The 22,412-nt window shown below is 37.5% G+C and overlaps 1 protein-coding gene across 17 annotated transcripts in view; it reads left to right on the top strand.

Annotated features, from left to right (window-relative positions):
* Positions 1-22,412, top strand: part of CPEB3 (cytoplasmic polyadenylation element binding protein 3) — a 193,691-nt gene that overhangs the window by 93,410 nt on the left and 77,869 nt on the right. For 9 of the 17 annotated variants that reach the window (XR_004278792.1, XM_032313581.1, XM_032313580.1 and 6 more), the window contains 2 exons: positions 8,808-8,864; positions 21,880-22,047. Coding sequence is in view for 16 of the 17 variants with exons in the window: in XM_032313581.1 (XP_032169472.1) it covers positions 8,808-8,864; positions 21,880-22,047 (225 nt within the window). In the remaining variant the exon portion in view is untranslated. The remainder of the gene's footprint in view (positions 1-8,807; positions 8,865-21,879; positions 22,048-22,412) is intronic. The other 8 variants (XM_032313582.1, XM_032313592.1, XM_032313586.1 and 5 more) reach the window with 2 other exon arrangements.

The following is a 22,412-nucleotide window of genomic DNA, read 5'->3' as shown; positions in this document are numbered from 1 at the left end:
TCTTTATCTGAGCATGAAGGAATCAAGTAGCATAAGGACTATGCTCTGCATTCCCTTCTATTCTTTCTTCCCTCTTGGAGCATGCTCTGCCTTTATTGTTCACTGAGGTTTTCCCAAGTCCAGGTCAGAAAAGGAAGCTCAAGGAAGCGAAGGTCAAGGCAGGGGTAAGTTGAATGAGCAGCATTTCATGTTGCTGGAGCTCTTCCCAAATTCTCAAGTTATTTCCTTTCCATAATTTTCTTCCATGAAGGAACCCTCCTTCCCACATGAGAAAAGCCTTGTTCATAAGGAGAACACAAGGAATAGTGACCAAGGGGCTGGGTCTTTGGTTCTGCTTAGGCTCCTGAGCACATTAGTACCCATTTTATTCACACTTCCTTTTTTCTCTTTAGTTCCATACATTATTTTGGAGTTCAAAAATGTAGGATTAACAAGCATTACTTATCCTGAACAGTCTAGAAATTGAGTTTTCTATAAAGTTTGAAGAAACCTCATCAGATTTTGACAGAGTGGTTCAGAGACAATGGATTTTGAGAACATATGCCAAATATTTGGGTGCACACTTCTATAGGAGGCCTGACCTGATTTGGACAGATTGATCTGTGTAAAATACAAAATACTGTGTCATGTGATTAGAATTCTCAGGACTTTTCTTGATTTCTTCCCTTTTTTGGTTGGGGGGGGGAATTTATTCTATCATTGAGTAAAGTTCTACTGAAAGTGAGGTGGTAGTTACTCACAGTGGAATGCTATTAGGCTACAGATGTGAAGGTGCATGAACATCACCTGATGTGAGTAGAGGTTGATGCCCCACTTTCTCCAAGCAGGGATAGCAGTATAATGCAGAGATTCTTTAGGTTTATTTCCAGAGAAGTCTTGTTAGACAAACAGATTTTGATTTATTTTTTTCTGTTTTCATGAGGAATTTAGGAAATGGGCTTAGAAATTCTAAAGTGATTACTTTGATAACACATCACATTTGAGATTCTATAAGTAACCTATATGGTAAATATACTTTGGAAACTAACTTAATACTCAGTATGCATGGATCTTGCAAGATGGTATAGAGAAGACTTAAATTTATATTTTGAACAAGATGGGAGAAAAATAATAGTGGGTGGAAATGGACCAGGGGGTTAGGGGTTTCTTACGTTCAGAGAAGAATACGTGTCAAGACATGAATATTTAGATTCTTATGCTGAACAGAAAAGTCCTTACATTTTATTGATACTATGGGAAGAGTGGGTTGAATTGGTGTGACTGGAATATATAGGTCTGATTTGTAGAATAATAGGAATGAGAATTTGAACATTGGGAGGTGGGGAGGAGAAGTGAGATGAGGGAAATTGGAGCGGGAGACAAACCAAGAGAGACTGTGGACTCTGAGAAACAAACTGAGGGTTTTGGAGGGGTGGGGGTGGGGAATGGGTGAACCTGGTGATGGGTATATGGAGCACTGGGTGTGGTGCATAAACAATGAATTTTGGAGCACTGAAAAGAAATAAAATAAAATGGGAAAAAAATTAAAAATTAAAAAAAATAAAAGGCTTATAAAAAAATAGGAATGAGGATCTGAAAAGTAGTTAGGGGTCAGATGGTGAAGGTTCTTGGATGTCTCCCATGAGAAGCTTGGGAAAGACAAGTGTTGTGTTATTGGAAAATTCAGTTTATCCAGGGGAGAATGTTCAAGATGATATGGGTTATGGAAAACAATTTCTTATGGAGAGTAGCTAAATATATTTTCTTTATAGAAAAGAGAAAACTGAAAGGAGATAAAGCAATGACCCTCAAATAAAAGTAGGATTAGGCTGGGATCTGTGGTTAAGGATAGTAGAGAGGTACATTTTAGGAAGAACTTTCTACCTAGTAAGAATGGTCGTACCATAGAGTGTAGATCTTTAGTTTTATAATCATGTTCTGTGGAAACCCAACATCCAAGGAGGTACTTTAAAGGCCACTGTGGGGGAAAGATACATGACAGGTTGTAATGCTTTGGGGAACAAATATCTCACATCTGTTGGGGCTCAGCTTTTGGAGGAGAGAGAGTTCTGCATTTAAAAAAAAAAAAAAATGACTGGAAGACACTGAAGTGAGTCTCCTTAGTCTTTTAACTCTTGATTTTAAGGTATTCTAGTTGAACTAGGTAGAACACCTTTGTATTGGTTAAAGAAGGAATTCCTGTTTTGTTTGTGAGATTGCAATATTAAAATCTGTAAGTTTCCTATAAGATTTTGTAAGCAGTGGAGCAGAACATTGCAAAAGTTTAGTTGTTTAGGATGAAGGATACAGTTTCATATGCTGTTAATGACAATGAAATTTTTCTGACCTATCCACAAAAATGCCTATTAAAAATACTGATTTTAATTATAAAATAGCAGTATAAAGATTTATAGAAAACAATAGTGCTGTGGTAGTCATAATGAAATAAAACAAAAAAAAAATTGAAGAAGTTCCTTAAAGGATGACAAAATTGTAGAAATTCTAAAGGGAATTTCTAAATACTTTCAGGGACTTTATAGGTTTGAAATACTGGCTCTTCAGTCTTGCTAAATTAAGAGTAAGGGGTTTCCAAGTGTCCATGGACTGGTGTGTTACTTTACTAGGGCTGCCATAACAAAATAGCATAGGCTGTATGGTTTAAACAACAGAAATTTATTTTCTCAGTCTGGAGGCTGGAAATCCAAGATCAAGGTGCTGGCAGGGTTGGCTTCTCCTGAGGCCTCTCTCCTTGATTGGTGGAAGGCTGCCTTCTTGCTGTTACCTTCCATGGCCTTTTTGTGTTCCTGTGTTGCTTATATTCACTTTATGTGAATATAACAGTTGGAAATATATCCCATCTTTTCAAGAATCATCTTTACTCATTAAGTTCATATTGTTTGTAGAAAAATTGATCACTTTTCAATTATAATTTGCCATATTTGGGAATTACTGGGCTAAAAGTGTCTTCCCCGCCATTATAAAGACAAAGATAGAGGAGGAGCATTTATGGGACAAACTCCATCACTCCTGCTCTTTGGAAGATAATCTAATTAGGGAATGGGGGTATTTTTGCACTAATTTTAAGATCTTAACCCATCTTAGGTGGAATTTCTTTTAAGACCTACTTCCTTCACTCTCTCCCTTCCTCCCTCCCCTTCCTTCCTTTCATTGTTCCTTCTTTCCTTCCTTTCTTTTAGAGAAAGGCAGAGGGAGGGGCAGAGGGAGAAAGAGAGAGAATCTCAAGCAGAGTCTGTGCTGAGTGCAGGGCCCAACTCAGGGCGTGATCTCATGACCCTGAGATCATGACCTGAGCTGAAACCAAGAGTCAGATGCTTAAGTGACTGAGCCACTCAGGTGCCCCTTTGGTGGAATTTTTTGCATGACTAATACTTAGTTGGAAACTGAAAGGGACCATTAGAGGTTTGAATAGAATTTAATTTTGTATACTGAAATGGTATTCAAAAACATAAGTTTACAAGGTTTTATTTTTTGTTTTTGTTTTTAAGGGGGGTGGGGAAGGGCAGAGGGAGAGAGTATCTTAAGCAGGCTTCATGCCCCATGTGGAGCCTGATGTGGGGCTTGATCCTACAACCCTGAGATCATGACCTGAGTCGAAATCAAGAGTCAGACACTTAACTGACTGTGCCACCCAAGTGCCCCAAGTTTACAAGGTGTTTTTAAGAAACTGATTTTATTACAAGAAAAGTAGTTAACAATTTGTTCCTCCAGTTGACTTTTAACAGTCTTGGCAGGTATTTCCAAGCCAGTTAGTAAAATGTTGTACTAAGGTCTTTATATCTTGTTCACTTGTTTTACATCCATACAGCATCCCAGGAACTCTGCTTAAGTTTCTGAAATGTTGCAAGCTACTTTAATACACAGTAGAATAGAGATCTTTCTCTGTCCCTCTTCCCTTTCCCTCTCTCCCCTCTCTCTGTCTCTCTCTCTCTCTGTCATTTTCGAGCTTCTGTGGTAGAATCTGTTTATGTTGTTACTTTGCTGAGAGAAACTTCAGGAAATCTGCTTGAATCCATGTAGCTGAAGAATTAGTTTAGATTTTAAAATCAGATCATAACGTGCTCTTAAGGAATCACATGTATTGAGTACAGCCATTTAAGACCCAGTGTAGGCCAAGCCGTAAAGAGTAACAGATGATCCATTTTATTTTGTTGCCTCATATGCCTAATAAACCATAACATTTATGTGAAAGTATCATTCACAATGTACTAGTCATTGATCACGTAAACTTATTTTTAGAATACCTCTGACAGTGCTCGCTTCGGCAGCACATATACTAGAATACCTCTGACATATTGCACTGTAAACTACATATACCTTTTTAAAAATTTTTAAAAATTTTTAAAATTTCTTTTCAGTGTACCAGAATTCATTGTTTAAGCACCACACCCAGTTCTCTATGCGATATGTGCCCTCCATAATACCCACCCAGGCCTACCCAACTTCCCCCCCCGCCCCCGCCTTGTAACTTCTTTCTGTCACAGTAAGAAATCTAGCCCCTTCAAAACCCTCAGATTGTTTTTCAGAGTCCATAGTCTCTCATGGTTCATCTCCCCTTCCAATTTCCCTCAACTCCCTTCTCCTCTCCATCTCCCCATGTCCTTTGTGTTATTCCTTATGCTCCACAAATAAGCAAAACCATATGATAATTGACTCTCTCTGCTTGACTTATTTCACTCGGCAAAATCTCTTCCAGTCCCATCCATGTTGATACAAAAGTTGGGTATTCATCCTTTCTGATGTATATGGACCACATCTTCCTTATCCATTCGTCGTTGAAGGGCATCTTTGTTCTTTCCATAGTTGATACATATACCTTTTTATATTTATTGTGATGGATGAAAAAATCCTTAATGTTTTCAATTTTAAATTCAGATTTATGATTTAAAGACTGTAAATATTAGCATTATGAATTTTCTACATTAATCTTATAATCTTTTATCTTAGCGAAATGATCTAAAAGATTTGTGATATTTTGTTTTTTATTAAACTATAACATACATTTCAAACAATGCACAAATTATAAATATGTAACTTTATGTATTCTTACAAGTTGAACACACCCATATAACCTGTACCTAGATCAAGAGCAAAACATTAGCAACACCCCAGAACCCCCACTCAGGGTTATTCTGGTTAATACCCCTACCCAAGGGTAACCATTACCATGACTTGTAAAAATTAAATGTAATTTTTTGAGTACTGAAAGTAATACATATGAAATGGCAAAATGAATTTTATTTGTAATGATGATGATGGTTGACAAATAAGAATTAAAGTTCTTGGAGGAACTATTTAGGACTTTGAAAATATATCTTATATCTGGTATAAATCTATATTAGCATAGGATGTATTATGCGGATGGAATTAGTCAGATTTACTCCCCCCTTTTTTATGTGAAATGATTTTATGCCAACTCATAGAAGTTTATGTGCCCAGTGTTCTTGTTTAAAAGTTATATTTGTTCTTGGGGCACATGGGTGGCTCAGTGGGTGAAAGCCTCTGCCTTCGGCTCAGGTCATGATCCCAGGGTCCTGGGATTGAGCCCCTAGTCGGGCTCTCTGCTCAGCGGGGAGCCTGCTTCCCCCCTCCCCCTCTGCCTGCCTCTCTGCCTACTTGTGATCTCTCTGTCAAATAAATTTTTTAAAAAATCTTTTTAAAAAAGGTTATATTTATTCTCAAGGGAAAGCACTTTGTGCTCCCAAATTTCTCTCCATGGTGTTCATTTCCTTACCTTTCCCTTAGGGAGGAGTTTGACTCTAATTAGTCTGTTTGCAAGTGGCCTTCATATGAGCAAACTTTTAATCACCAACAGAGATGTCATACATTCTAAAGGCGTGTATTACTCCTTCCCTTGATTACACATTCAGCTAACAACCTGCATTTGTTGAATACCGGGTTGGTACAGAGCATTCTACCAGGTACATGACAGGATATTAAAAGGAATACAAGATATTGACCTTGCCCTTTAGGAATTTAACAGTACAGTGAGGTGGTTGCAAGTGTGAACTCTGGGGCCAGAGTGCTTAGATTCATATTCCAAATGCACCACTTCCTCACTGTAAGATTTTAAGCAAGTTACTTAGTTCTGTGTCCCATTTTCTTCATCTATTAAGAAGAGGCTAATAAGAATTCTTATGCTGGACGCCTGGGTGGCTCAGTTGGTTGGACGACTGCCTTCAGCTCAGGTCATGATCCCGGAGTCCCAGGATCGAGTCCCGCATCGGTCTCCCAGCTCCACGGGGAGTCTGCTTCTCTCTCTGACCTTCTCCTCGCTCATGTTCTCTCTCACTGTCTCTCTCTCAAATAAATAAATAAAATCTTTAAAAAAAAAAAGAATTCTTATGCTATAGTTATCAGGTGTATCAAATGGCATTAATACATGTAAAGCATTTGAACTGCTCTGGTACATAGCACGTACTCATTAAGTGGTAGCTGCTATAATAATAATCACCATAGGGATCATAAATAAAATACTGAAGTTAGAACCAAGGTAGCACATAATTAAATTCCACAATGAATGATGAAAGCAAACTGAAGCATCTCATGTCACCACTTTAAATTGACTGCCTATTCCATATGTTATCTTGCCCCCATATCAGTCACCAGGCTGATGTGAGCCAATTTACTGTATTTAATTAGAAATGGAAAAAGAAAAAAAAAAACATCAAAATCATGAACTATTTAAGGAAGCTTTGACTAAAACTCCCAAGTATGTCTTTTGCGAATCTTGCTTCCCCAACTCAGGATGCTCCTTCTCACCCCCGAGACTGGATCGATTCACTTCATGTTTTCTATTATCTGAAAATTTGGCAGTTGAACACTCTATTGAACAGCATTCTCATTTATCTTTTAAGGGTGTTAAGGTCTGATGAGTCATTTGTACCTTAGAATTGTAATCAGATTCTTTTTCATTGAGCATCTGGCCAAAAATCAGATATAATCAAAGAATGGGAATTTGTTGTTTGGGAGAGAAATGAGTAATTTTGAAATACAGAATGTTTTATTTCCTCTCTTAAAAAAAGTTTGCAGTGGGGGTGTTGGGCAGCATGACATCATTGGGCATGGGAACGGGAGAAGGGACAGAGAAATAAAGGGATAATATCACAACATACTTAATCTCTCCTTTTAAGGATTTTATTTATTTATGTATTATTTGAGAGAAAGAGAGAGAGAGAGAAAGCTCAAGCAGGGGTAGGAGCAGAGGGGGAGAATCCAAGCAGACTCAGTACTGAGCACAGAGCCCAACGTAGGGTCGATACCTGAGCTGAAATCAAGAGTTGGTTGCTCGACTGACTGAGCCACCCAGGCGCCCCCATACTTAATCTCTTTTTATGTGTTGTCCATTAGTATTAACCCACTCATATTATTATAAATGTAGTAAGCTTTTGGGGGACCAAACTGGGAAACCAACTACCATTTATTATACATTCTGTGGGGAGATGAATTCCAGGCTCTACATAATGAAAAGTATAAAAGCTCCTTAATTTTTTTGTAGTATGTTCCTTTTGTAAGTGATGTAAACAGTACTGCTATGTAAATTCAGAAGGGATTATGTTTTTTTAAATTGAGAATTATAGTGATGGAAGGAGTTAAGGGGAAAGTAGAGCTTGAACTGGAAAATTCTTTTTATTATTTATGTAATGGGAAAGTGAAGAGGCCAAATGTGTGTAGGTGAGGGTATGCTGTCTGAAGAAAAGAGGGGACTAGCAGAAGGTGAGATTGGCCAACTAATATTCCAATTTTCTAACTGAAAAGTCAGAATTCTTTTTCTAGGAGGGAAATATTTTTCTTCAGTACTACCTTATAATACATATGTCATCACAAATTTATTTTTTTGTTTTGATTTGTGTTAAGCTAATATTATAACATGTCATGCTTTAAAAAATGAATTAAATCAAGTTCTCATTTATTTGATAGACCTTGAGTTTTCAAATTTTTCAAAACTTTCTACTTTGAAAGTTATTTAAAAGAAAGAAAGAAAGAAAGAAAGAAAGTTATTTTAGATGACTGGATCTCCTAGCAATTTATGTCTGATACCATAGCCTAACTCTATTAAATGTTGTAATAATGTGTTCTGTGGGCCTTGAGTTTTGAAAGGGAAGAATATCTTCAAAGCACTCTATTTTTCATCCTGACCTGGGTATCTAGTACCTTAATCTCTTTCTACTTTTTCAGTTCACTTCTTAGGGGAAAAGATGTTGTTTTCTCCCTATCTGTGTTACAGTATGGAAAGTAAATTGGGAGATCATGAGAAGCTTCATTGAAATTTTCATGCAAACATATTTTGTAAAACCAGAGTTAATTATAAATTTTAATGTATAAAATTTCTATGTGGTTTTTCAGGTGACTGTACTTATGAGGTGTGTGTGTGTAGGTATGTGTGCACGCATGCGTGAAGAAATTCAGAATCACTACCACGTGCTACAGTTTTGAATTTAGAATGAATGGATTTTCTTTAAAATGATGTTTAATGATAATATATAGCACAAATGAAGATTTATAAATTAGAAAAAAAATTTAAAAGAACTCTATTTATCTATATTTGATATAGATAATGGACCACAACATAAATCCTTATAAAACTGTATATCTTAAGCACCCATTGTATCTTTTCCAGTGGCTGCCTTATCCAGGTGAATTTCTCTTTAAAGATTGTGTTTTAACTTGTGATTCATAAAGGTTTTTTAAAAATATAGTATCTCTGCCATCAAGTTGAACAGTATCTCCAGATTAATTAATACTGAAAATACTTAGAAAAGGTTTATGTGAATATTTTTTTTATTTCTAAATTCACCATTTTGATACAGATACCCATGGTTTTCTTCTGTGTTTACATGCAGCCAGGAGCTATGGGCGGAGACGAGGTAAATTTTTTTTAATGAGATCTTTTGCTTGCCAAATTGTGAGTAAATATGAGTGTGTGCGTGTTTATATCGTGTGTGTGTAAAACAATAATTATTATATTGTATGATGTTCTAGCTTATTTTAGCAAAATAATTCTCCTCATTTTTATTATAGTTATTTTTTGTTGGTAGTTAGTAGTTTGTTCTTTTAATCCTAATAAAGACATAACAAAGATTATTTCTACCTGGAAATTTTTGTTACATGGTTTATTATGAATGATCTTGAGAGAATAAAGGCCAAGCATACATATATTTTTGTCCTTTATCTGCAGTGTTCTTTTCATGCTACTTAGAAGGCAAAAGTTAGATCTTAGAGGGCAATTCTTGATCTTGATAGGTTGACTGGTGAATTCTGTGTTATATCCAGAGGCAGATTTACCTTGAAGCTAAAGAAGCCTAAGTTTCAAGGGGACCCCCTCCAAACTCTTAACCTTATCTTTGTGTTCATTTTCTTGATGTGGATCCCCAACATGTATAGGCTCTAAGCCCCATAAAACTTGCATTCTCTCCTGATCACACCCGAACAAAATAATGTTGCTTTTATTTGTGTAATGCTGTTCATTTCGGTATCTGTAGTTCATTCAAATAACTTTTTCAAGTAGTAGGCTAAACCTAATGTAGTGTTTCAAAGGAATATGAGACTTAGTATCAAAGACCTAGGTTGTAATCACTGCTTTATTACTTCTGTCTGGTATCATGTGTAAATCATGAAGTAGTAAAACCAATCTTGTCTAACTTTAAGATTGTTAGTGAAATTATAGTGTAAAAAATGGGAGAGAAAACCCTATTGATGTACACTAAAAGCATTCCACACAAGTTGCTTTGAAAGTACTCACTTTCGTTTCTTTTTTAAAAAAGATTTTATTTTTATTTATTTGAGAGAGAGTTGGGGAAGGAGTAAAGGGGGAGGGAGGGAGGGATGAGCAGACTCTGTGCTGAGCACATAGCCCAATGTGGGGCTCAGTCTGACAATCCTGAGACCATGACCTGAGCCAAAACCAAGAGTTGGACTCTTAACCAACTGAGCCACCCAGGCACCCCAAGTTCATAGTATTTTCTTATTTATTCTACCATAAATATTTGTTGAGTGGGTGAAAATTGGCAGAATCTAGTATGTATTCAAATTACTACTCAAAACTTCTTTCATGGTGGAATCATATAGTCAGTTTTGTTTTCAAATCATGGTGAAGAAAAGTATTTGTGTAGTTGGTTATTTTTAAGCTATGGAAAAAATTGCATTTAATATTTTTAACCTTACTGTTTTTTAATTGAAAGTATAGGCAGTAATACTACTGAAAATCATTTTGTACTATACGTATAATTTTTCATGTTGCTAGAAAATTGGTTACTCTTGGGAAGGAGTAAGGAATGGACAGATTTACACAGTAAATAGACACCATCTGGAAGGTAGATAGCAGGGACTAGCCTCTCGTCTTCTTACACACTGATCAGTTACCACATCTTGTCGAAATTTTTCCTTTAGTGTCTTGGGCCTCATCCTTCCCTTTTCATTTCTGTTGTTTTTCACTTCTTTTGTTTTTTTCTTTCTGAAACATCATTTAGTCCAAGTCGTTGTCCTCCATTCAGGATCTCCATCGTCTGCCTTCTCCCTGTTTCACCGGCCTCATCATCTTTATTTTCCCCACCTCACCATCCCCTAACTAGTCTCTGTACTTTCCCACAGTCTGGCCATTGCACACATGTACTGGCCTCCCTTTCTTTCATTTACTTACCTAACGCCTATCCTTGGTTTGTGCATTTAAGCCAAAAAGCCTTATCTCTCCCATGAAGCCTTGCTCAGTGGCTTTGCAGGCAGTCTTTTCCTCTGCTTCTACTGCCTTTACTTTCTTCTTGTTTTTCCTGTATGCTCTGATTCTTCAACTGGAGATAAGTTCATTGAAGACAGTTGTATCTTGTGCCTACATATAAATAGCTCTTATTAAATGTTTATCGATGAGGATTGTTTTTGAAGTAACATCCTATATCTATGCAGACCAGAGTTTGGCGTCATATATATTTTTTTAAAGAATTTATTTATTTGTCAGAGAAAAAGAGAGAGCATAAGCAGGCAGAGTGGCAGGCAGACACAGAGGGAGAAGCAGGCTCCCCACTGAGCAAGGAGCCTGATGGAGGAATCACTCCCAGGACCCTGGGATCATGACCTGAGCTGAAAGCAGATGCTTAACCAACTGAGCCACCCAGGGGCCTGGGCATCATATTTCTTTTTCTTCAATGGAATTTTTTTTTAATTTTTTAAATTTCTTTTCAGTGTACCAGAATTCATTGTTTATGCACCACACCCAGTGCTCCATGCAATACGTGCCCTCCATAATACCCACCACCAGGCTCACACAACTTCCCATCTCCCGCCCCTTCAAAACCCTCAGATTGTTTTTCAGAGGCATCATATTTTTAAAAATTATTTTATTTTTACAAATCATAGTATATTAAGTACCAGACATCAGGAATATTAAGATCACCAATAATTTCTAAGTGCCTAAAAAAATTACTCTTCCTGTTTCCATGTTACTTTCCCCCTATTTATTTGTAAAGTTTGACTTAATTGTTTTCACAAGCATGGTCATCTTTGCATCAAGTATTAGGCTAAACACAGTCTAGAATGACTTGGTCCCTCTTCTCTCTAAGTCTGCAGTTCTGTAAGTCTGCAGATGAAGAAGATAATGATGAGAGAGTGAGAGAGAGTGTGTATGTGTGTGTGTCTGTGTGTGTGTGAGAGAGAGAGGGCACAAGCAAGAACATTAAAAGGCTGAAGGCTGACTTTTTGTAATGAGAAAAGAACAGATAGAAGATTTTTGTTTCATGTCTTATTTATTTATTTATTTATTTAGTCTTCTATTCCCAAAGGTGAAAAAGAAATCATCTTCCTTAAATATGGTGACATAGCATGTGAGATGGGGCAGCGGTACCTCATATTTTCTCTCATTTCCTAAAGCCTACTCATCTGGGCCACTGCATAATATACACTTGATGAATTGGCAGATTTCCTCATGCTCATTTATTTGTATAATCAGGGATTATGTTATTGCTTGACTTCTTTCCTCCAAACAAAGCTTAGACTTTCCCAAAACATAAAAAATGAACTTGGCTGGAATTTAAATAAAGAATTTAAAAACCGAACTTGCTGATGTATGTTATTTTATTATTAAGAGTTACCTGTAACTCATATTCTATACATCACATACACATGTTGGTAAATATTTTAGGAATAGAAACCAAAGGGACTTACCTATGACAGTTTTGAGATCTGTCAATAAGGATTAGACTAGTGGACTCTTTCACTTCTCCTGATAAACATGGAAAAGCTTCCTGGAACAGATAGAATTTCAGGAACTATTTGGATAATGGAAGAGGAGTGGGAAGGAGACTTCACCAGGTATATGATTCACCTTAAAAAAGAAAGCTTTGGGGTGCCTCAGTGGCTCAATGGGTTAAGCTTCTGCCTTCAGCTCAGGTCATGATCTCTGGGTCCTGGGATTGAGCCCCCCCGCATTGGGCTCTCTGCTCAGCAGGGAGCCTGCTTTCCCCTCTCTCTCTGCCTGCCTCTCTGCCTACTTGTGATCTCTCTCTCTCTCTGTCAAATAAATAAATAAAATCTAAAAAAAAAAAATTAAAATGTTTAAAAAAAAAAAGCTTCAAGGTGAGATTGGCATGACCAGATGCTTGTTGCTTATATCCCTGAGTATATGCATTGGGAGCCAGCTGAAGAAGAGATATTTGCAATGAAAATGGTCCGAGCTGCCCTAACGAACCTTTTTTAAACAAAAGGGAAGACTCCTAGACAGAGATAAATCAGGCTTTTAAAAGAGAGTTTCATGATCAAGTGACAAAAACAGGAAAGAACCTGGACATCAGCTAGAGGCTTAGCTGGAGATACAAGTATTGAAGAGTAGACCTTGGCAAACCAAGTACTTCTAGTAGTATAGTTGAAACAGTAGTGGGGAGACAAACCATAACAGACTCTTAATTTCATGAAACAAACTGAGGGTTGCTGGGGGTCGGCAGGGATAGGGTAGCTGGGTTTCAGACATTGGGGAGGGTATGTGCTATGGTGAGTGCTGTGAAATGTGAAAGCCTGATGATTCACAGACCTGTACCCCTGGGGCAAATAATACATTATATGTTAATATTAATCAATTAAAATTAAAAAAAACAGTAGTAGGGAAGCAAAATTAGATGTGTAAGAATTGAATTTGAAAATGAGTGATTATATATAAAGTATTTAAATGTCCAAATATATTTCCACTTTTAATTTAAAGATATGTTACTTTAGAGAAATGTTGATTTCTCTTCCCATATTCCCTTATGGAATCGAAATAACTCCAAATAATTTTAACATTTTCTTTCTGGACTATTTTGACTTTCAAAGCTTTGATATGTGCCTCTCTGTATAACTGCAGACCCTATTCGAAACTAGTCTATCAAGTAGTGTCATAAAAGAACTTTGCCTGCACATTTTACACTTGATTAATATGTATGTTGTGTTTTTCATTTCACATGAGCTCTTAAGGTGTCTGGGAGACTTCCGTTCATAAGTAGGCATGTTGGCTGTTCCAGTGCTCTTAATGTTTAGTAGAATTGCTTTAAAAGCAAGAAAAATATAAAAGATCTTTTTTTAAACAATGTAAATGAGGAAATACAAAGAATGATCAGTTACTTTACTATTGGAGTTACTGTTGGGTTATATTTAATCCATAAAAATCTATTGACATGATATGAGTATTAATCTTAGTTTAATAACAATGATTCAAAAAATCCAATGAAACAAACTTATGTGCCAAGTTGAATGTTGGATCTTTATGCCAAAAGCCTTCCTAAGGGTGGAGGGATCACACATATCAGTGAGACTGTGATACAAACATGTCATTCTGCTAATTCAAACACAGTTACATGAGTTTTCTTGTCTAAAGGAATGGTTGGTCCCTCAATGAAACGTGAACAGCTGAGGAAATTTCTGACTGTTCATGGCTATATTATCTGAAATGTTACTCGTTATAGTAATACGGAAATTTGAGCATAGGAAATGGTGGGAGAATAAGATCACACTTTTTTGTTTTTGCAAGAAGTTGGCCTAGAGGGTCTTAAACAATGATGGAGGGGGTTCTGGGCTGTCCACCTTAATTTCATATATTAAGAATTTGTGTGCTTATAATCAGGTCAGATGCTGTACTGGACTCTAGGTGTGTTCTGTTTCCCTATACAGTGTTCATTCTAGTAGGAGAGAGACAATCAGTGAAACATACATTTCCATATTCAATAATTGTGAAAGTACTAGGCAAGAAAAATGGGAGGTTCCCTCTAACCTGTGGTGGTTTTCTCTGAAAAGATATTTAAACTGAAACCCAAAGGATGGAAAGACAGGTATCTTTAAAGGAGAATTTTTATTGTGCAAATTTTCAAACATATACAAAAATAAAATAGTTTATTGAGCTATCTACCCATCAGTTACCTTCATTTTTGCCAATCTTGTTTCATATGTTCTTTCTTTTTTCTCCCTTAGTGTATGTGTGTGTTTTTAAAGATTTTATTTATTTATTTGAGAGAAAGAGAGAGAGAGAGATTGAGAAGAGGGAGGCTTGGAGGGAGAAGCAGGCTCCCTGCCAAGCAGGAGCCTGTTGCCAGACTTATCTCGGAACTCCAGGATTAGGACCTGAGCCGAAGGCAGTCACTTAATGAACTGAGCCACCCAGGCGCCGCCCCTGCCCCCGCCTTAGAATGTTTTAAAGGTAATTGCAGACATTAAAAGACAGCTATTTTAAGAGGCTTGAGGCAAAGTATTGATAGATGCTGCAACATTGATAAACTTTGAAAACATTATACTAAATGAAAGGAGACAATTATAAAAGATTGCGTATTGTATGAGTCCACTTTTATGAAATGTCCTTTCTGTTGACACAGAAAGTAGACTAGCCTTTGCCTAGACCTGAGAGAGTTCAAGGAAAATGGAGAGTGGCAGCTAATGGGTTAAATGGATGAGTTGTATGATAGGTGAATTATATCTTCATAAAGCTTTTATTTAAAAATTGGGGGATAGTTTAGGCCTGAAAGGGCTTTGTGTATTTGAGGAAATAGAGACCAGAATGACTGAGGTTGGTAGGAGAAAGAGGAGGCTGTATTAAGATGAAGCCGAAGGACGGAAGGAAATACGATCCTGCTGCGCTTTAGCTCCTGGTAAGGATTTTGAATGTGATCCAAGTACAAGAGGAAATCTGTGAATGTTTTAAAGTAGAGTCAAATGATCAGATTTATGTTTTTAAAAGAAGACTCTGGCTACTACTGTTTAAAGTGAAGCGAGAGGGGCGCCTGGGTGGCTCAGTGGGTTAAAGCCTCTGCCTTCGGCTTGGGTCATGATCCCAGGGTCCTGGGATTGAGCCCCACGTTGGGCTCTCTGCTCAGCGGGGACCCTGCTTTCTCCTCTCTCTCTGCCTGCTTCTCTGCCTACTTGTGATCCCTGTCTATCAAATAAATAAATGAAGTCTTTAAAAAAAAATAAATAAAGTGAAGTGAGAAGAGAAGTGGGCTGTCTACTTCAGAAAGAAGGTAGCAGTAGTCTAGGCAAGAGATGATGGTGTTTTAGCATAGAGTAATGGCAATAGAGAAAGAAAATGAACAAATGGAAAATATATCCTAGAGGATAAGAAATGAAATGAACAATGGAAAGAAATGAACAAATGGAAAATATATCCTAGAGGATAGAATGAACCTTTTTTAATGACATTAAACTGAAGAATTGAATGTGAGAAGTAAATAAGAAGGAAGACTCAAAAATGATGTTCAGCTTCTAGCTTGAGCAATTGGGTGAATTGTGATGCCACGTATTGAAATGGGACTGGGAGAGAATATGTTCAAGGTGGATGTCAAGAGTTCATTTAAAAACACATTAAGTTTGTGATGTCTAAGAGATTCCCGCATAGTAATGCCACATAAGATGCACTTTAATATTTGTATATTAAGGTTTAATGAAAGATTTTTGTGTAATAAAAGGAATTCTGCTCCCAGAGATTTGAAAACCGTTCATCTAGTTCAAATCTCTCATTATGTAAATGAGACTCAGATGTGTGAGATGTTTTGTCCAGGGTTACATAGTAAAGCTGGAACCTGACTGTCCTGATTTTCAGGCAGTTTTTTTTTTTCCTTAGGGAAGTCATGCCTCATAAACCATTAAAAACACAAACAAACAAAAACCCCGAAATTCCTGAAGCAACTAATTTCTGAGCTACTTGCAAAAACTGATTTGAAAATGGTCAGGCTTGGAATGGAAGTACTGGGCCAGAAGTATGCTGGAACTGCTAGATTGACCACAGAGTCTTTGGTGGGAGTTTAGAGGGGTGACCTGAGCCACTTTGGCACCCCATCATGGCCAGTGGGCTTTTGTTTCCCCATCATAAGCTGCAGGAAAGGGAGCCTCCTAAGTAAGCAAGAGTTTTGGACAAGACTTTGTCCTAAGCTCATGCTTTGTGGGTTTCTTATTTTGCACTTTCTTTACAAGGCTCTTATCTCTTACAGAGCATTCAGCATAGCTTTAAGTTACTCTACGTTCAGAGATTATTTTTTCAATTACTGCACCAAAAAAACTACATTCTGGTTATTAATTGAAAATAGATATGACAAACCAGACCACTGGTGGAAGGGAAAGCCAAATGGCCAAACTGCAGCTGTTGGGAAGTATTCTCCTGCTTCTCTTGAAATACTCAATATTTCACATGAAAGTTCAGATTCTAAAGCATACTAATATGCGAGGTATATAAGAATCTAATTTTGGGGAAGTAACATGGCTTACTTAAAATGTTTTGGTCCTGGGTGATTTTTTATTAAAGAAAAGTAGTATGTCAGAGAGATGCTGGCTAGTGAAATAGCGTGCCTCATGGGACACAGTTTGGGTGTAGCCTCATCAAGTTTCAGTTTCTAGTAACACATATGTGGGAACTAAAATTTTACTAGTCTTCCCAGTGATGATTTGTCCGGGGGGGAATTGATTTATACCAACCAAATGAATGCACAGATACTAACCTCATGAGGAACCCTGGACAAACCAGAATACCAATGTTTTAATTTAAGCAGATGAAAGTAACAGAAGACAGTTTTAGTGGCTGATTATTTGTCTGCTAGTTAAGGAGTCACAGTGGTACCTCTTCACAGTTGCAAGGTACTAAATTAATTACTAGAACAATCCTTTAGGAGCTTATAATTAGAGCATAAGGAAATAGGTGGTTTTCAGGCTATGGAAACATCAAATGAACCATTCTGTCCACAGAGGAGTAATCTTACCAGTATGATAAAATTCTCTTAACTTCTTTTGGTCTACACTTCTGTCTTTTAAACGCTTCCTACAGACTAACTTTTTGTTCCATCAGCACTTAAGGCAGTCTTATTACGGTATGGTTGACTAGATTATAGATTTTACATTCTGTTCTTTAACTTGACTGAACTTGGATGTTTCCCAAGGCTCCATATACTTCACATAATATCACTTTCAGTGGATGCCTGCTGTAGACAGTTAATCTCCATTTTAGTTGCTCTTAAACTTGAACGTAAGGATCACTGGGGAAATTTATTAAAAGTGCAGATTTTCAAATTTGAACCCCATGCATTCAGATTAAGTAGATCTGGGGATTGGACTCTGAGACCTATAGTCTTTGTTTGTTTGGTTTGTCTTTTTTTATGTTGCCTACGATCTCAAAGAGGTTTTGACTCAAGAATGCCTGTCTTGGGGTGCCTGGGTGGCTCAGTGGGTTAAAGCCTCTGCCTTCTGCTCAGGTCATGATCCCAGGGTCCTGGGATCAAGTCTCACATCGGGCTCTCTGCTCAGCAGGGAGCTTACTTCTCCCCCCTCCCCTGCCTGCCTCTCTTCCTACCTGTGATCTCTGTCTGTCAAATAAATAAAATCTTTTAAATTTAAAAAAAAATGCCTGTCTTACTGCCTCTTTTTTTAAAAAAAATATTTCATTTATTAATTTGACAGAGAGAGAGAGCACAGGTAGGGGGAGTGGCAGAGGGAGAGGGAGAAGCAGGCTCCCCAACAAGTAGGGAGCCTGACATGGGGCTTGATCTCAGGACCCTGGAATCATGACCCAGCCAAAGGTAGATGCCTAATGGACTGAGCCACCCAGGCACCTCCCCCTACCCCTTAGTCTTAGTTTTTATCCACAGAGAAAACATCATGTATGTGTGGATTCTTTGCAGTTTCATTTCCTAGGGCAACTTAATTACTAAAGTCTATGGTACTCTAAATACTATTAATAAGAGGTTTGGTTTTAAAACCTTGGCAAGTTTCTTAAATACCCATAACCAATTTTTAAAACTGTCCAAATTTTTACATTTAACTCTAGCTTTTATTTTCTTTGTCAGAATATTCTGGGAAGCTGTGGTTATATTGGTCATGCACAAAGAAAGTTCTCTTTGTTCTGGAACATCTTGAATATCTACTTCTCCTCCTTCACCGCACTTGTTCAAGATTTCCTCATCACTTGTCTGGACGGTCCCAAATTTCTACAGACTCTCACCCTATCTCCTCTTTCCCTGGGTGCAAATTGCTGGTGAAAGTGATGGTAGCTATTGTAGGATGTGAGGTAGAGGGAATCACATGGTCATAGGCATCTCAGAAAAGTCATTCTGACAGGATGGAAGATGAATTAGATGGGAGTATCAGTCTCCAGAAAGTGAGAGTTTTGTTTTTTTTTTTTAAAGCTAGTATTAGAAGGAAATATTGACTTGGAACATGGGGAAATTCCCTATTGCTTTTGTAATATAAAGTATAGAATATAATGTTTGACACATAGAAGCAATAGGAAAGGTCTCAATTTCCTAGGACACGGTTCCTTCTTTTGCCATTCTCACACCTGCGTGCTGTGTTCCAGCATAGACTTGGAACAGTGTGTCTTTGCATGTACTGTTATCCTTTTCTGGATGTTGCCTCACTTTTAATATTTATTGAATACCTTTTCTGGCCCTCATTAGGATGTTAGAATACAGTGGTGAATAAGATTAAATTGGTCCCTGTCCTAATAGAACTTACAATTGAAATACCACTCCCCACATGATAGTATAATGGCAATTGGAAAAATTGTCAGGGGAAGTGCTGTGAGTGGATAGAAAAAGGAACCTAACCTAATCTAGAAGTTCAGGAAAGTTCCACCTGAGGAAATGACTCTTCAGTTGAGACCTGAAGAATTGGTGGGAATTAATTAGAAAAGTGGGGAGTTGGGAGGAGAGTATTTATTTGGGAGGAGGGGGAAACACCTTGTCCTTGGTACCTGAGGCAAGGAGGAAATATCAGGAAATTCAAAGGAGGTCTGAGTGATTGGAAGTTAGTGAACCAGACAGAAGGAGAGAGGCAACAACTGTGATGCAGGAGACTGCATAAGCCTTATAGAGTGATGTTTTTGTACTTTATTGAAAAAGAGTTTGGTGTTATTGAAGGGTTCTAAGGATGAAGGTGGGGAGTGTGGTTATATGTTCAGATTAATATTTGAAAATGATGACTTGGGCTGTTGTGTGGAAAAAGCCTATGGGGTTCAAGATAGAAACCAGTAGACTAAATAGGCTCTCATATAGACTTGTTGGAACCCATTAGTTCAGGGCAGAGATGATGACGATCTGGAACCCAGAATGTTAGGACTGGAGATGGGAGAAATGAATGGATTGAAGAATTACTTAATAGCTTGAATTGATAGAAGCTAGTGAGAGAGAGATTAGATGAGGAGTAAAAAAGCAAGCAAGCAAGAGAAAGAAAGAAAGAAAGAAAAAGAAAGAAAGAAAGAAAGAAAGAAAAAGAAAAAGAAAGAAAGGAGTAAGAGGTGTCAAGGGGGAGTCCTGGATTTCTGGATTGAATTGAGTGTGGATAGTCATTTCTATTGAGATTGAAGGGAATGCTAGAGGACCTGGTTTGGAGGGGGAAAGGTCAAAGCTGTTTTGAAAGTTCTGTCTCTGTGGATTCTTGTTCTTTACCTTAGAAACCCCAGCCCCACAAGGTTCTGTTCAAGATTGCCTTCGTGTGAAATCACTCCAAAGGTCTCCACCACCCACCCCATCTCCCATAGGGCAGTAATAGTGCTCTTGTATCGTCTTCACTTAGTACTTAATTTTTTCTGTCTTATACTTATGCACTTGCCTATCTCTGACCAGACTTGATTTCTTTGTCAAGAACTTTCAAATAATTCATATTAGTTTGGTGATTCTAGAATATAGGTAAATATTTCTTCAAGTGTTTTCCACTGAGTTGCATATGTTAACTTTTTTTTTTTTTTAATCTTAAATCCAGGTACTGCTGGGTCAATTTATTTTACTGCAGAACTTTTCCCAGCCGTTTATATTCTGATATGGATTGTGAATCTGGGAAGGGCATAAGGTGTGCAGTATTTTCCAGTATTATTTAGTTGTCTCCCCACTCCCTGCCCCTAGCAGCCTTTGTTTTCTGAGCATTTCATGTGACTAGTTTGAGGGCAAGAAATGGGGATAGGAGTTTTCTGTGGGAAATGCTGATTTGAGTGGGAGTGTGTCCCAGAGTAAGCACATAATTCACTGAGTGTGGACTCCATGGGAAGCAAATCTGACAGTTGTGCAAGTACATCTCTGGATGTCTTTGGGAAAGTCATTTTGCCTATAGTTGCTGCAGCTCTATTTGTTTTACCCCCAGTGATCAGAACAGACTTCACAGGATGAGAATTTACTGCCTATTGTTTGTTCCACCCCCCCCCCCCACCCCGGCTAAGAAAGCTAGGTGACATGAGGTGACAAATTTTATTCTGTTTCTTTGTAGCTAATCTAGGAAGAGCTGAACAATAAATTCTTAGGTCTTTTTATTTGTTAACTCCCAACATCAAAATAGTGCCTTTCTTCTACCACCTGGGTTGTTCATAAAATAAACAGAGTTATATTAGTAGCCATTTTTTGGTAAAAGAAATAAATGTTCAGTATTTTTATAAGGCTATTTATATTCTGTTTTAGAGAGTTGGCTGTAGTGACGCAGAAACTAGGTTTCAGGGAAATACAGACAGGATAGACTAAATGGGGAAGACACTGTTCTTTTTTTGAAGAGTGTATGAATATATTTTAAAGGGGAATTATTCTTTTTTTTCAAAAGTTAGCGTATTCAAGATGGTTCATTTTTAGAGTGTAACCTAATGGAAAGTTTTACCAGGAACTCACTGACTCAAACAGGAAATATATTTGCTTTAAACTTAGATTTTATTTTGTAATGCCGGATGGCGTTATTGTGTTATGTTTATTAACAGACTCTAACTGCCGGCATCTTTCTTACAGTCATGTGGAATGGGTAGATGCTTTTGCTGTATAAACTCTATTTGGCTATAGAGTTGACAATGAAAATAATTTTTTGAGTGATACAAAATACTGCCTAGATTAGTAGGGTAAAAAATGTCATAACCACATCTGCATCTGTACTCCCACACCTTAATTTGTGTCTTCTCATTTACTTGTGCCATCTGTGATTACTGCAGGTGTTTATTCCTAAATTGGATCAGTTCGGAGTGGCAGGGAAAAATTGATTATCTTTAGTCCTTCTATCAGAGAGGCGATCAGCCTTTGTTATCAGTGTAATATTCCCTCTGCAGCCAGCCTGGACCTTTGAGCAAATAAAAATCTGTGAATAAAGATTACTTTTCCATTTATTTTAAGAAATGTCTGGGGAAAGGAAAAATAGCTGCTGAATACTCTTAGTGGCAGTGATGGGAACTCTGCGTAAAAGGTGGTGATTTTTAGCTGCGGAAGCAGCTGTAATTTTAGATTCTTCCTCCTGACGATCAGTCCATTTATTTCTGTGCTATGCATACCTTTACGCAAAAATGATGGCATTGTCTAGGCTCAGCAATCTGCAGTTGCTTACCCTATTGTAAAAGTCACAGTTCAGGATACATCTTTTCTACACTTTAGTTCCTAATAAAGCATTTGTTGTTCAAGAAAATAATTTTAACTGTAGAAACTTCCACGTTTGTTTCAGGTCGGTCTTCTCTCTTTCCCTTTGAAGATGCCTTCCTGGACGACAGTCACGGCGATCAATCCTTGTCATCTGGCTTAAGTTCTCCCACTCGCTGTCAAAACGGAGAACGCGTAGAACGTTACTCTAGAAAGGTGTTTGTTGGAGGCCTTCCTCCTGATATTGATGAAGGTACGATGCATTCATTAAGGACTTATAAAGGCCAGGTTTGTTCTTTGTGTGATTTGACCGTGCTTCTCCTCTCCAAGCAGTTTGGGACATTCCTGTTTTTGTGTTTGGAGGATGAAAATATTCAAAAGATGAGGAAGTAATAGATGGTGCATTTCAGGTCTGCTCTTGTGTTCATACAGGGCAGCCTCCCAACAGCTTCATGTTTCCCAGTCATTAATTTGGGGATAAACTGTAAAATAATAATGAAAGTTAGTATTTATGAAACTCTCTATATGCCCAAAATTGTGCTAAGTGCTTCACATTATATTATCTCATTTAACCCTTATATCCATCCTTTAAGGCAAATCCTACCAACTCCATTTTAT

Source organism: Mustela erminea, chromosome 14 (genome assembly GCF_009829155.1).
Source record: "Mustela erminea isolate mMusErm1 chromosome 14, mMusErm1.Pri, whole genome shotgun sequence".
NCBI lineage: Eukaryota > Metazoa > Chordata > Mammalia > Carnivora > Mustelidae > Mustela > Mustela erminea.
This window is presented reverse-complemented; position numbering and strand designations above follow the sequence as displayed.